General features: G+C 50.6%; 1 protein-coding gene across 2 annotated transcripts in view; it reads left to right on the top strand.

Annotated features, from left to right (window-relative positions):
* ZNF395 (zinc finger protein 395) overlaps positions 1 to 9413 on the top strand; it is a 42925-nt gene extending 33512 nt beyond the window's left edge. For both annotated transcript variants that reach the window (XM_063123746.1, XM_063123745.1), the window contains exons 8-10: positions 1391 to 1483; positions 3940 to 4046; positions 8950 to 9413. In XM_063123746.1, the coding sequence (XP_062979816.1) occupies positions 1391 to 1483; positions 3940 to 4046; positions 8950 to 9061 (312 nt within the window). In that variant the 3' untranslated portion in view covers positions 9062 to 9413. The remainder of the gene's footprint in view (positions 1 to 1390; positions 1484 to 3939; positions 4047 to 8949) is intronic.
* The last annotated feature ends 4651 nt before the right edge of the window (positions 9414 to 14064 follow it).

Raw genomic sequence — 14064 nt, 5'->3', positions numbered from 1 at the left:
GATGTCAGGAGTCACATGGAACATGAATGAAAGTGATGTCAGGAGTCACATGGAACATGAATGAAAGTGATGTCAGGAGTCACATGGAACATGAATGAAAGTGATGTTAGGAGTCACATGGAACATGAAAGGGATGTCAGGAGTCACATGTAGTCACTTTCATATTACATGTGACTATTGACAGTGATACGGTCACCAATATACCCACCCCTTTCTCCCATCTCATACTCTTTGAAAACCTACTGGGTTGTTTGGAACTTTTCCATCGCAGAAGTACGGGGATTTTAGACACACGGAACACAGCAGCCCCCATCCTCTGATCACGGAGGGCTAAATTCCTGGATTGCTGTTTCGTACACCACCTGGAGCAGGGACAGCAAGCCAGGCTTGGGTTAGGCTTTTCAGTAAATACATTGGGGAGATGCAGCCCACTGCGCTCAACATCTAAGGTCCCCCTCCAAGTGCCTCCTCCAAGGGAAGCTCGGAAGATGGCAACAAGGGAGGGGGCCTTTTCGGTGGTGGCCCCCGGACTGTGGAACAATCTCCCCGACAAGGCCCGCCTGGCGCCAACGCTGCTATCTTTTTGGCACCAGGCCAAGACTTTTCCCTTCTCCCAGGCATTTTAACATTTTAACAGCATTTTAACAGCATTTAACAACGTTAAGTTTGTTTTTAACGGACCCCAGAATTGTTGTTTTTAAATGGATGCTGCTGTTTTTATACTGTTGTTTTTATACTGTTGTTTTTATACTGTTGTTTTAATGTTTTTGATGGTTTTTTAAAATTTTGTATACTTTTAATGTTTACCATTTTTAACTGTTGTAAACCGCCCAGAGACCTTCGGCTACGGGGCGGTATATAAATGTAATAAATAAATGAATAAATAAATAAATATAAATAACCCAAGAGGGTTGAACTCCTTTCAGCCCGAGGGCTGAATTCCATTTTGGAGAACTTTTCAGGGGGCCCCGTGGGCGGGGCTGACAACAGATCAGGTAGCTTAAAGCTAAAATATGCCAATAACTAATTATTTATTATTATTAATTAATTAATTTATTACATTTCTATACCGCCCAATAGCCGGAGCTCTCTGGGCGGTTCACTAAGCTGTAGGATCAAACTTTTAGAATTGGGGGAGGAGGAACTCTTGTGTGTGGTTGGGGGGGAAAGGCGGGGCCAAGGAAAGGGGGCGTGGTCAACTGGGGGAACTCAGTTGGCCACGCCCCCTTTCTCCTTCCGTTGCTCCTGTTCCGGCGGTGGTGCAGGGAGAGAAATCGGAACGCCGAGCATTGGAAAAGCCGGGCCCTCGTGAATTCATTCATTCAGCAATGCAAACCGCTCTCTCTCTCTCTCCCTCTCTCCCTCTCCCCCTCCCTCCCTCCCCGCTCAGGCTTTGCCGTCCATCCAGATCCCTGTCTCACCGCACATCTTTACCAGCATCAGTTGGGCGGCTGCCACATCCACCATCCCCACCCTTTCACCGGTGAGTCCAGCGTCCTGGTTAAACATGGGAAGGGATCGACACAGAGGGCCACTTCCGTGCTATGGGGGTGGTGAGGGGGCGTGGTGGTGGTGAGGGCCCTGTTTTGCTGTGGTGGCATCAGGTCATTGAGAAGATCTCCAGTTCAATTCCCAGCAGCACCTCCGGGAAGGGCAGGTGGAATCGCCTGGAAGCCTGGAGAACCGCTGCTGCCAGACCGTGTTGACAGCACTGGGCTAGATAGACCAAATACTACTACTACTACTACTACTATATTTATTTATTTCTTACCCACCTCTCCCTTTGGATCGAGGCGGGGAACAACATTAGTACAACAAATGTGGGAGATTCAGGGTGAATAAAAGGAAGGACTTCTTCACACGACGCAGAGTTAAACTATGGAACTCACTACCACAAGATGTAGTGATGGCCACCCATTTGGACGGCTTTAAAAGGGATTTGGATAAATTCCTGGAGGCGAAGGCTATCAAGGGCTACAAGCCCTGATGGTTGTGTGCTATCTCCAGCATTCGAGGCAGTAAGCCTGTGTGCACCAGTTGCTGGGGAACATGGGTGGGAGGGTGCTGTTGAACCATGTCTTGCCTTGTTCATCCCTGGCCGATGGCTGGTTGGCCCCTGTGTGAACAGAGTGCTGGACTAGATGGACCCTTGGTGTGATCCAGCATCAGGGCACTTCTTACGTACGTTTTTATGTTAAATCAACACATCTTAAAAAATCTTGGTTTCATATTCATCTGGGTAGGCCTGCCGCAAAAGGCTAGTCCTTAAAGCGGTCTTAAATTCAGAGAGAGTGTTACGTTGATGAATCTCCTCCGGCAGGCCATTCCACAGTCTGGGGGCAACAGAAGAAAAGGTCCTCTGGGTAACGGTTGTCAGCCTAATTTTAGCTGGCTGGAGTAAATTCTCCCCAGAGGACCTGAGTGTGCGGGGCGGATTGTACGGGAGAAGGCGATCCCACAGGTAGCCTGGACCCAAACCATGTAGGGCTTTAAGGGTGATAACCAACACTTTGTACTTCGCCCAGAAACTAATTGGCAGCCAGTGGAGTTATTTTAAAACTGGTGTAATGTGATCACCCCTAGATGTACTGGTGATCAACCTGGGTGAGATATTTTGGACTAATTGAAGTTTCCAGACTAGGCACAGAGGTAGCCCCATGTAGAGCGCATTGCAGAAGTCAAGCCTCGAAGTTACCAGCGCGTGCACGACTGTCCTTAGGTCTTCCGACTCTAGGAAGGGGCGCAGCTGGCGTATCAGCCGAAGCTGATAGGAGGCATTCCTGGCCGTTGCATCTATCTGGGCTGTCATTTGGAGCGACGGATCCAGAAGCACCCCCAAGCTGTGAACGCAGTCTTTCAGGGGGAGTGCAACCCCATCCAGAACTGGTTGACACACCTCCAAATCCATGTCAGGGCCCTTGTCAGCAAGCACCTCCATCTTGTCTGGATTCCGTAGAAGGCAGCTTCCAATGTTGCTATGGGACTTTCCAGATGCGTTGACTCGAACTCGCAGCATAGGAGATGATGGGAGTTGGAGTCTTAACACATCTAGAGGGCACCTGGTTGGGGAAGGCTAGCTTATGGAATTTGCTGACCCAGAATATGGTGGCGGCCTCTGACTTGGGTGGCTTTGAAAAGGGACCTTTCCCTCTAATAGCAAACTCAGGAGTCTGTGCCGATTGATGCGGGAAGCAAAATGGGAACACCTGCCCCGAAACGTAAGCCAGGGCTTTAAAAATAAATAAATACAGATGTGGTAGAAGTAAGAACTTTGTAAGTTAAAAGAAAAAGACATTTAGGAAAAACACACACCAGTCTCCAGTGTCTTGCTGGGCCATGTGGGCTTCCAATCTTAGAACATGCTGGCAGGGGAGCTGTGAAGGGTCTGAAGCAGTGGTGAGCAAATTATGACCCACTAGATGTTTTGGGATTGCAGCCCCCATCGTGATCAGGGGTCTGGAAACAAAGCCCTATGAAGAGAGACTGAAAGAACTGGGCATGTTTAGCCTGGAGAAGAGAAGACTGAGGGGAGACAGGGTAGCAGTCTTCAAATACTTGAAAGGTTGTCACACTGAGGAGGGCCAGGATCTCTTCTCGATCCTCCCAGAGTGCAGGACATGGAATAACGGGCTCAAGTTAAAGGAAGCCAGATTCCGGCTGGACATCAGGAAAAACTTCCTGACTGTTAGAGCAGTACGACAATGGAATCAGTGACCTATAGGGAGGTTGTGGGCTCTCCCACACTAGAGGCCTTCAAGAGGCAGCTGGACAACCATCTGTCAGGGATGCTTTAGGGTGGATTCCTGCATTGAGCAGGGGGTTGGACTCGATGGCCTTGTAGGCCCCTTCCAACTCCACTATTCTATGATTCTATGATTGTCCACAGCCATAAAACCCAGTCCTGAATCCTGAACAAAACGGAGGGCTCTTTGCTTTCAGGTTCGAAGCCGGTCCCTGAGTTTCAGCGAGCCCCCGCCCCCGCCGCCCCCCGTGCTGAAGTCCCACCTGATCGTGGCGTCCCCTCCTCGGGCGCCCAGCGGCACCAGGTAAGAAGGGGCAGAGGGCAGGCTGAGCGGGGGGGTGGGGATGGGGGGAAGCGTACGGCTGGTGTTTGATCGGCTGCTTTAGCACGAACAAAAACGGGCTGGCTTTTCTGACCTATGTTGGACTTTGCCTGGAGATATCGGGCACGTTTAAACCCTCTTGTTGTGTTTGGTATGTCGTGGGGAAGGGGGCAGACAGAGCCAGGTGAAACGCCTGCAGGATGCACCAGGCTCAGTCTGTGGCAGTGGTTCCCAAAGTGGGCGGTACTGCCCCCTTGGGGGTGGTGGGATTGCATAGGGGGGCGCTAAGCGGCAAGGGAGTGGCAGGGGGGCACTTGAGGTGGTCTTTTCCGAGAAGCGCCTCTCCAGAAGGTCTTAAAACCCAGGGACATTTTTATGGGAGAAGGTAGTTTGGTCCTAAGCCATATAGGGGAAGAGTCCACACATGTATTAATACCATTTAAGAAGAGTCCCTTTAATGGTGAATTGAAACGTTTCAAAAGCACCAAAATGCTAATGAGGAGCGCAGCTCCTTTAAATGGGAAGCACCCACCCCAGGCTTGCTGAGGGAGGGAGGGAAAAGAGAGCAAACACCTCTGTTTGGAGCCGGCGTGGCGGGGCACACCAAGCAGGGTATGTGTCTTTATTAGCGTTTTGGTGCTTTTGAAACATTTCAATTCACAGTTAAAAGGACTATTAATAAACGGTATTATTACATGTGTGGATTGAGGAGGTTCTTGTTGGCAGCACGGCTCCGGACAACTCGGGCTGATGGAGTGCCTCTCCTGGCATGACCCTAGCCAAATATACTACACTCATCATCTAAGGCCCTCCTCAGAGTGCCTCCTTATAGCAGAGGTTTGCAAAAAATGGATTTTTTTTTTAAAAAAAAATTAAGTTAGGATACTGCTGTGATTGACCTGCTTTTTAAGCACATGCGTTCTCTTGCAGCAGCATTTTGGCCCCGCCAGGCACTCCTTGATGTGGGGCTTGCCGCTGCCATTAACCCCTCCCTCCCCGACCCCAATGGACTCCCAGGGGGCACTGGGCATGAGTTTGTGGGACCAAGGGGGCGGTAACCTGAAAAAGTTTGGGAACCACTGGTCTATGGCATCTCCTGATCAAGGAGCAGGTGGTGGGGACGTCCTGATGGGAGACTCTGGAGGCCCCAGGACTGGGCTTGATGGACCAGCCGTCTGGCTGAGGATAAGGCAGCTTCATCTGCCCGTAGTCCAGCGGTTGAGCACCTACCTTAGATGCAGGGGGTCCTTGGATGCATCCCCTGCATCTCAAAAAAAGACAGAAGATGGGAGGTTCAGAAAGACTAGAGCACCTGAGCATTTGGACATCAGCCAGCAGTAGGCAACGCTGGTCTGTGGTCTGAGCGGATCAGTGCAGGTGCAAAAGCGAGGGAAGGAAGCACCACCAAACAGAGGAAAAATGGAGAGCGAAGCTCTGGTGCTTTGAATCTTTATTTTTATTTTCAAATCTTCAATGTACTCGCTCTGTGTCGCGTCTCTCAGTTGCTCCTGCTTTCAATGGGAGGAGAAATGAGGAAACTTGTTAAGTGATCCACAAAGCTTTATTTCAAGCAACCTTTAACCTGTGAAACGACCCCCTAGGCAAAACTACAGTATGCAAACTAAGCAAGACAATTGTTTGTTCAAAAAGAAAAGAAATGGCGTCTCAAATGTCCATAACTTCAAAGCGGCTGGTGCGGTGGTGCTAGTTTCTGGTGTAATCTCTCCCGACTTTCTGAAAACAACAGAATGAAATTTAATAGGGATAAATGCCAAGTTCTACATTTAGGAAATAGAAACCAAAGGCACAGTTACAAGATGGGGGATACTTGGCTCAGCAATACTACAAACGAGAAGGATCTTGGAATTGTTGTAGATCGCAAGCTGAATATGAGCCAACAGTGCGATATGGCTGCAAGAAAGGCAAATGCTCCTTTGGGCTGCATTAATAGAAGTATAGCTTCCAAATCACGTGAGGTACTGGTTCCTCTCTATTCGGCCCTGGGTAGGCCTCATCCAGAGTATTGCGTCCAGTTCTGGGCTCCACAATTCAAGAAGGACGCAGACAAGCTGGAGCGTGTTCAGAGGAGGGCAATCAGGATGATCAGGGGTCTGGAAACAAAGCCCTATGAAGAGAGACGGAAAGAACTGGGCATGTTTAGCCTGGAGAAGAGAAGATTGAAGGGAGACATGATAGCACTCTTCAAATACTTAAAAGGTTGTCACACAGAGGAGGGCCAGGATCTCTTATTGATCCTCCCAGAGTGCAGGACACAGAATAATGGGCTCAAGTTAAAGGAAGCCAGATTCCAGCTGGACATCAGGAAAAACTTCCTGACTGTTAGAGCAGTACGACAATGGAATCAGTTACCTAGGGAGGTTGTGGGCACTCCCACACTAGAGGCCTCCAAGAGGCAGCTGGACAGCCATCTGTCAGGGATGCGTTAGGGTGGATTCCTGCATTGAGCAGGGGGTTGGACTCGATGGCCTTGTAGGCCTCTTCCAACTCTGCTATTCTATGATTCTATGATTCTCACAACCTCTGTCCGCGCTGAGCGTTTTAGCTTCCGGCGGACCCTAGCATCAGTTAGCACGTCAAAATGCTCGCTCCCGGAAGCTTCCTCCCATTCCACTGAGCTTGTAGGATTTGGCCTTGAAGAGATAAGCTCTGGAGGGGGGGTGACTTCCAGCTGAGGCCTCTCCTGTGAGAGCTTCCTCCCCCACTGGTACAGGCTGGCTGGTGTCTGGCACTGCATCTTCTAGTTCTGATTCTGATTGATTACCTGAAACACCTTCTCCCGACATAGGGCCATTATGATTAGACATGACACTCTACGCATTTCGGACAAGTGTCCTTCGTCAGGAGCTACATGCGAAATGAGTAAAACTGCCAGTTAGACACACACTGACTTGAAAATGAAACGCAGAAAGGTTCAAAGTTGAACGTGTAAAACAAATGTAACTGACAATTAAATACGTGAAACATTTTGAACCTTTCTATGCTTCGTTTTCAAGTCAGTGTGTGAGTCTAACCAGGGCCGGTGCCACCATAGAGGCCACTCAGACGGCCACCTAGAGCGCCAAACTAAGAGGGGCGCCGGGCACAGCGCAGCAGTCACATGCATTGGCTGTGAGACGCCCAGCCCAAGGATTCAGCTGGGCCTGGGTGGGCAAGATGGCGCCCAGCCTAAGCAAAGCCAGGGATGCTGGGGTGGGGGTGGGGCGGCTCCACGTTCGGACTTCTGGAACGCGCCCGGAAGAGAGAGAGAGAGAGAGAATGTATGGGTGAATGGGGGTGCATGGGGTCTTTGATTGAATGCATGTGTTCATGCGTGTGTTTGTTTGGAGTGAGTGATGCTGAGTGTGTGTGCGTGCGCGTGTGTGAGTTGGGGGGGATGATTTGGATGTGATATCCCTATTAAATAATGCATTTTAGACACCTAGACGTTCCTTTCCAATTTGTTTGCTATAATTGGCATGACGTATTTCTTGCACTTTAAAATAAACTTAGCAGTTTCAAGTTTTGTGCTTCTTATTTTTTCCAGGAAACATCTGTTCTTAAAAATCAAAGTTGGCATTTGTGTGTGTGTGTGTGTGTGTGTGTATGTGTGTGTGAAAGTAGCTCACCTTGCCTAGGGCGCAAAATAGTCTGGCACCGGCCCTGTGTCTAACTGGCAGTTTTACTCGTTTCGCATGTAGCTCCTGACGTAGGACACTTGCCCGAAACGCGCAGAGTGAGTGCATTGAAGATTTGAAAATAAAAATAAAGATTCAAAGCACCAGCGCTTCGCTCTCCATTTTTCCTCTTGAGTGAATCGGGACGCGTTCTCACCCGGTGGATGCAAAACACTATGTAAGAGTAGGTCCCATTGGGGTGTTGCGTGACGAGGCTTCGGTTGGCGCCCGCCTGCAGTCCTCTTTGCTGCGATTCCCCACCCACCCACCCCACACATCTGCTCTGGAGTGACCCCAAGCCTCCAGAGCAGACTTGTGGGGGTATGCAGTACGGAAACAATGGAGAGGGGAAATGTTTTAACCTCGTACATGTTTTAATCTTGTAAACTGCCTTGAGTCCCAGTATTGATTGATTGATTGATTGATTGATTGCACTTATATACCACTCCCATAGCCAGGGCTATCTGGGCGGTTTACAGAAATTCTAAAATTGAGATAAAAACAAGTATACAAAATTTAAAATTCTAAAACACAGAACACACACACATAAAGCATTAAAAACCGTTAAAAAACTAAACATGTGGGTGATTAAGATGTGCCGCCATATGCCTGGGCAAAGAGGAAAGTCTTAACCTGGCCCCGGAAAGATAGCAGCGTTGGTGCCAAGCGAGCCTCGCCAGGGAGATCGTTCTAGAGTCTGGGGGCCACCACCGAAAAGGCCCTGTCCCTTGTTGCCACACTCCGAGCCTCTCTCGGAGTAGGCACCTGGAGGAGGACCTTAGATGTTGAACGTAGTGACCGGGTATATTCACGTCGGGAGAGGCGTTCCGTCAGGTATTGTGGGAAAAAGGTACTGGGGAAAAAGGCAGGATATAAATAAATATGATAGTAACAAATAATAACAAATCCCTTCAGTTCTGCTGTTTCCGTTCCGCTGGTGGACGGCTGCCATTGGATCCGACCCATTTGTAAGCAATGAGCTCTTCAGGGTTGGGACATAGCTTAATGGTAGTGCACATGGTGCGCAGGCAGACAGACAGACCCAGGTTCAATGCCCAGCGCCTCTGGTTGAAACTGTGGAGGCTGGTGACTCCGACTTCAACCAGGAGCTTTCCAAGGTGCTTCACAGACGGTCCCGGGTTCAGGGCCCATGGTCAAGCAGCAGGCAAGGAGTGTTCACGCGTCTCCCTGTCTCTTTTGCTGTTCTGCAGGAAAGTCCGCGGCGAAGCCAAGAAGTGCCGCAAAGTTTACGGCATCGAGCACCGGGACCAGTGGTGCACAGCCTGCCGGTGGAAAAAAGCGTGCCAGAGGTTTTTGGACTGAGAGTGCACGTGTGCGCACACCGCCCCCCCCCCACGCTTTCCAGTGGGAAGGCTGAGAGAGTTCCCTCTTGCTGTGGTCACGAGCAAGTGGCCAGACCTCCGCGTTTCGTTTTGTTTTTTGCCACATCTGGGGGCCCGGGGGCCTTGGGGACGATTCCTGGTGCTTCGGCGGAAATGTCAAGCGTCACCTCTTCGTCCAGAGCTCTGTATAGTCTACGTCTACCAGGTTTTCTAATGTTCAGTGTTTCGTTGGGGGTGATTCTTTTTCTTCCTTTTTTTACACGCTTTTCCTTTTGTAAAAACAACACAGCAGCCTCCCTTTCTCTTTGTAAATAAGAGGGGCAGAGAAAACGGAAGGGACCGGGGGGGCGGGAGGGGAGAAACTGTTCGTTTCATATATTTCTTACAGACTTTCTTCTTGGTGGGTCCAGGGACCAAAGAACTTTGAACTGTTCCCCCAGTATGTGGATGAGGTTGGCTGAGTGTTCAGGTCGGTGGCTGCAATATAGAGCATAGGGAACAGGCTCCCTCTTTCTTTTCCCCAAATCACTTGACTTATCGAGAAAGTGCAGAAGAAAGGGAGACACCAGCTCACAGTGGACAGAACACTTTTTCTCCCCTTTTAACGCCCGGACGTGAATGAATGGTTTGCACCCTTAATTGAGCACTGTTGTGTGTGTGTGTGTGTTTTTTAAATGAAAGCAGATGCTGTCAGATAAACAATCATTGCATTGAAATTACAATCAGATGATTTTTTTTTAAAAAAAAAAACTTGCCAACACCGTGAAGTGAAAGGAACCTGAAAATCCTTTGCTGGATATTCTTAGCTGCTGCTGCTGTTGGTCCACTTTTTTTGAAGGCGGGGCGGGAAGTAAAACCAAAGACGCTCGAATTGGTTTGTAAAGCGAATGCAGTTGGAGCCTTTTGCGTGGAGCGGTTGTCGTTGTTATCCGATGCATGATTTCCGCGTTTGAGATTGCTGCAGGGCCCAGGGTGCGCAGTGTGTGTGGGCCGGGCAACTCGTGCCCTCGGGAACAGTGGGAGAACAGGGCTTTCCTCTTTCTCCTTCTGCTTTTTTTCTTGAGGGTTTGGTCCCATGCGTGCTTCCTCTTGGAACTCTGCCTGTCGGGAGGCAGCAAACTGGACTTGGCCACGGAACGCACGTGGCAGCACTGAGCTGCGTAGAACTTGGCTCCCCCAAACAGACACGTTCCCTAACAAATGAACCAGACACGGGCAAGCTCCAGGTTTTTTTTTAGGTGGGTGCAGTTCCGGGGTGGGTGGGTGGCTCTGGTCACAACAGGGGCAGGCAATTATGGGTGCCAGAGTTTGCCTCTTCCTTCCTCTTCAGGGTCATGCCTTCTCGATCCTCCCAGAGTGCAGGACACGGAATAAAGGGCTCAAGTTAAAGGAAGCCAGATTCCAGCTGGACATCAGGAAAAACTTCCTGACTGTTAGAGCAGTGCGACGGTAGAATCAGTTACCTAGGGAGGTGGTGGGCTCTCCCACACTAGAGGCCTTCAAGAGGCAGCTGGACAAGCATCTGTCGGGGATGCTTTAGGGTGGATTCCTGCAGTGAGCAGGGGGTTGGACTCCATGGCCTTGGAGGCCCCTTCCAACTCCGCTGTTCTATGATTCTATGATTCATCCCAATTGCGTAAGCCAGAGTTTGCCTCCCCAGGACCCTCCAGTCGGGTTGGACTTGCAACTTCCATCATTCCCAGCTTGGAATGATGGGAGTTGCAGTCAAACCCGTCTGGAGGGTGTTAGGTTGGAGAGAAGGCACTACGAACTGAAGCCTTTGGGCATCCATGAAGCAGTATCCAACCCTTCCAAGAAGGATCGCTCGGAACTTCTTGCCGTTTTGCAACGCACGCCGGGGGGCGCAAACCATTCAAGTGGCCCTGATCTGTAATCTCCTTTTTGCTCCTTTGAGCTAATTTAGTGCCAGAATCTCTCTGGCTGTGAATCTAGGGGTCCCCGGTCTGTCGCCGTGCCGTTACAAAAGGGCCACGGATGTGCCAGGGCTACACAGGGACATGACCAAATTGCCTCAGGGCCGGTCTGGATTTGAGGTGCAAAATTTCGAGAAATGTTGAAACCACGGGGAACTGATCCCATTGTTTCTCTCCCCCCCCTACTTGTATTTTCTTTCCCCCCCTGGAAAACAAATTTGGGGGACGACGACGAAATGTGTAAGATTGACTGAAATCAAGCCTAAACTTAGTTAACCATTTATTAGCACAGCATATCAGATCTCAAAGGCCTGAAAATCTGGGAGGGGAGGGGAATATAATAGTTCTCCCTCGCCCCAATCTCAGAGTTGCCCCCTTCTCTCCTCCGATCTCTAGTTCAGATCAGTGGAGGCTGGTGGCTCCGGTGTCAGCGGGGCGTTGAATCCGCTCCAGGTTTTGGCCAGAACCAGTCCGAACTCGTAACGGAGGTATTCAAGGCGCCTTGGACAGCTCCTTTAGAGTCCGGACAGGATTCACCACCCCACTGACACCGGAGTCACCAGCCTCCACTGGTTCAGCCATACTAGAACTGTGGTTCAGCTACAGTGCAATGCCAGAAAGTGGGGCTGGACATGCTTGCCCTCCCCCCGTCCTGCCCCCCATCGGACGTCCATTTGTCCGTTGTAACGTTTACATAGAGTTTTATATTTGTAAATTCCATCCCATTACAAGGCCAAGCTGTACGGTTGCCGTCCGGATTTTCTGGGGCCGTGCAGGTGGGCCGACGCACCTTGGAATTCACTTGCACAGTCCTCTATGCCAAGGTCGTCCAACGTGTGGAACATCCGGTAGTCCGGAAGTGGGGCAGCCACAATCCCCCCCTCACCACACACATACACTTACAGTTGTCCAAACCTGCTCTTGACGGATCATGGCCAAAGCCTACACTCCATGTTAGAAAGCCCTAAACTGCATGACTGCACAGTTGTGGGTGCAAAACTGCTCAGGCAGGGGACCTCATTGAACGGGGTGTCTGTCATCTCGCCAGAGGTGAGAGGGGCGTGGCGTGGTTATTAATGAGCCGTAGTTTCCCTTAACGGGGGGGGCACCTTCCTCCATCCCCCGTAGCTGCACTGTCCCACTTGCTCTTGTCTTGGAAACGTGAAATGGCAGCTACAACAATCGCACGGGTGCAGCAGCGACAGTGGCGAAGGGTTGTGGGAGGCCATTCAGCGAGGGGGTGGTGGGTTTTTTGCAATGTTGTCCCTCTTCCTGCAACCCCCCCCCCCGCCTCCCCCGGCAGCGTTTTGATAATCATGAGCCATAAACTAAAGACTCAAACCTCTCCTTGTAAAATAGTAAACCGAACCATAAGGCGTGGAGAAGTCTCATTTCTTTTCAGAAAAATGTGAGCCCTGATTTACTTTTAAGGGTACTTTAAGGGATGGGTGGGAGCGTTTAAAACTTTATGTACATTATTGGTGCTTGTTAATTTGTGTGTGTGCGCGCGTGTGTGTGTGTTTTGTAATTTTGTGCTTAAATATACACAGTATGTTGGATTTTATTTTTCTAGCCCAGACTTCTGGCAGGTGCCAAACTGGTCTTCTGAAGAGCCTTTAACGAGAGATCGGATTGAATTGGGCACGCTAAAGTTTAATCTCAGATTCATGCATTTCAAAATTTGGAATATGTGAACGTCAGATTTGGAATATGTGAACTTCAGATTTCATGTAAGGGGGTGGATCGTTGTTATTACGTTTTTTAACAATTACAAATTTCATGATTGCGCGGCGGAAATTAGGGCCGTTTTAGCACACGTAAGGTTTGGATGGCAGTGTTTGAATTTTGGTGGCAGTGTTTTGGGACGTCAAGCACATTTTCAAAAATGAGAAGTTTGGCTTTGGGAATCAATACCGCCCCCCCCCCCTCCCGCCCCTTCCTGCGCAACCATTGGGAGCTTGGAGACATTTATCAGCTTTTCCAGCTGGGACAAAATCATTTGTTTCAGCTCCAACCGGGCCATCTTCTCCTTTCTCCCATCCCAAGTATTAAGTGAATAACTGCTGTGAGTTGTTGTTGTTGTTGGGGGGGGGGGATGCAGAGATTGGTGCATCTGGAGCAAAGCTCCCTCCCCTCCGGCTCTTTCAGGTCCCCCCCCAGTGGCACTAACACTGGCCACTAGTAACGGGCTACTGCTTTTGCCACAACTGCAAAATCCTAGCGTTTATAAGGCACAGGCATTGGATTGTAGCAGACATCAGCAACGTCTTGGCCCCAGGGCCAAACCTGGCCGCCTGAGGAGGACCCGTTGGCCTCGCCCAATGACAACCCACCGGCAAGAGGCTGGGGCGACAGGATGTATTGCAGAATGGAGCAGGGGCTTGGCCCACCGGCCTCCACCCTCGCCAGGTCTGCCATGACTGGGCGTTACAGTCTACCGATTCAGGAGGACCACATTTCAGGAGGGCCACCTGGAGGCATTTAGCTCCGAGCCGTTCAGAGCAGGTGTGGCAATGCTTATGCCAGCGGTCCCCAACCTTTTTGGCACCAGGGACCGGTTTCGTGGAAGGCAATTTTTCCACGGACCGGGGGTTGGTTGGTTGAGGGGATGGTTTTGGGGATCCCCACCCCACCCCCCCACTCCAGCGTCCTGGCTTCGCTTCGGCTGGGTAGGCGCCCAGCCGAAGTGAAGCCAGGACGCTGGGGAGGGCAGCTTCGGAACGATGCACCCGGAAGTCGCTCTCCCAGAGCGGCTTCCGGCCGGGCGCGCCGTTCCAAAGCCGTCCCACCCCAGCGTCCTGGCTTAGCTTCGGCTGGGCAGGCGAGATGGCGCCCCACACCAAAGTACGCTGGGGTGTGGGTGAGGATGTGAAAGCAGCTCACCTGCGCGGCCCGGTTCCTAACAGGCCACGGACCGTTGGGGGCCCCTGGTTTATGCCACACACAAATGGTGGGTCTCATTGGCCAGAGCGAGTTCAACTCCACCTTCAAACGCCTTCACCAAGTTATCCTTTTTTGCTTCCAGTCTTCCTCCCGCAGTAAACATTTC

The sequence above is a fragment of the Elgaria multicarinata genome, chromosome 4 (genome assembly GCF_023053635.1).
Source record: "Elgaria multicarinata webbii isolate HBS135686 ecotype San Diego chromosome 4, rElgMul1.1.pri, whole genome shotgun sequence".
Lineage (NCBI taxonomy): Eukaryota > Metazoa > Chordata > Lepidosauria > Squamata > Anguidae > Elgaria > Elgaria multicarinata.
This window is presented reverse-complemented; position numbering and strand designations above follow the sequence as displayed.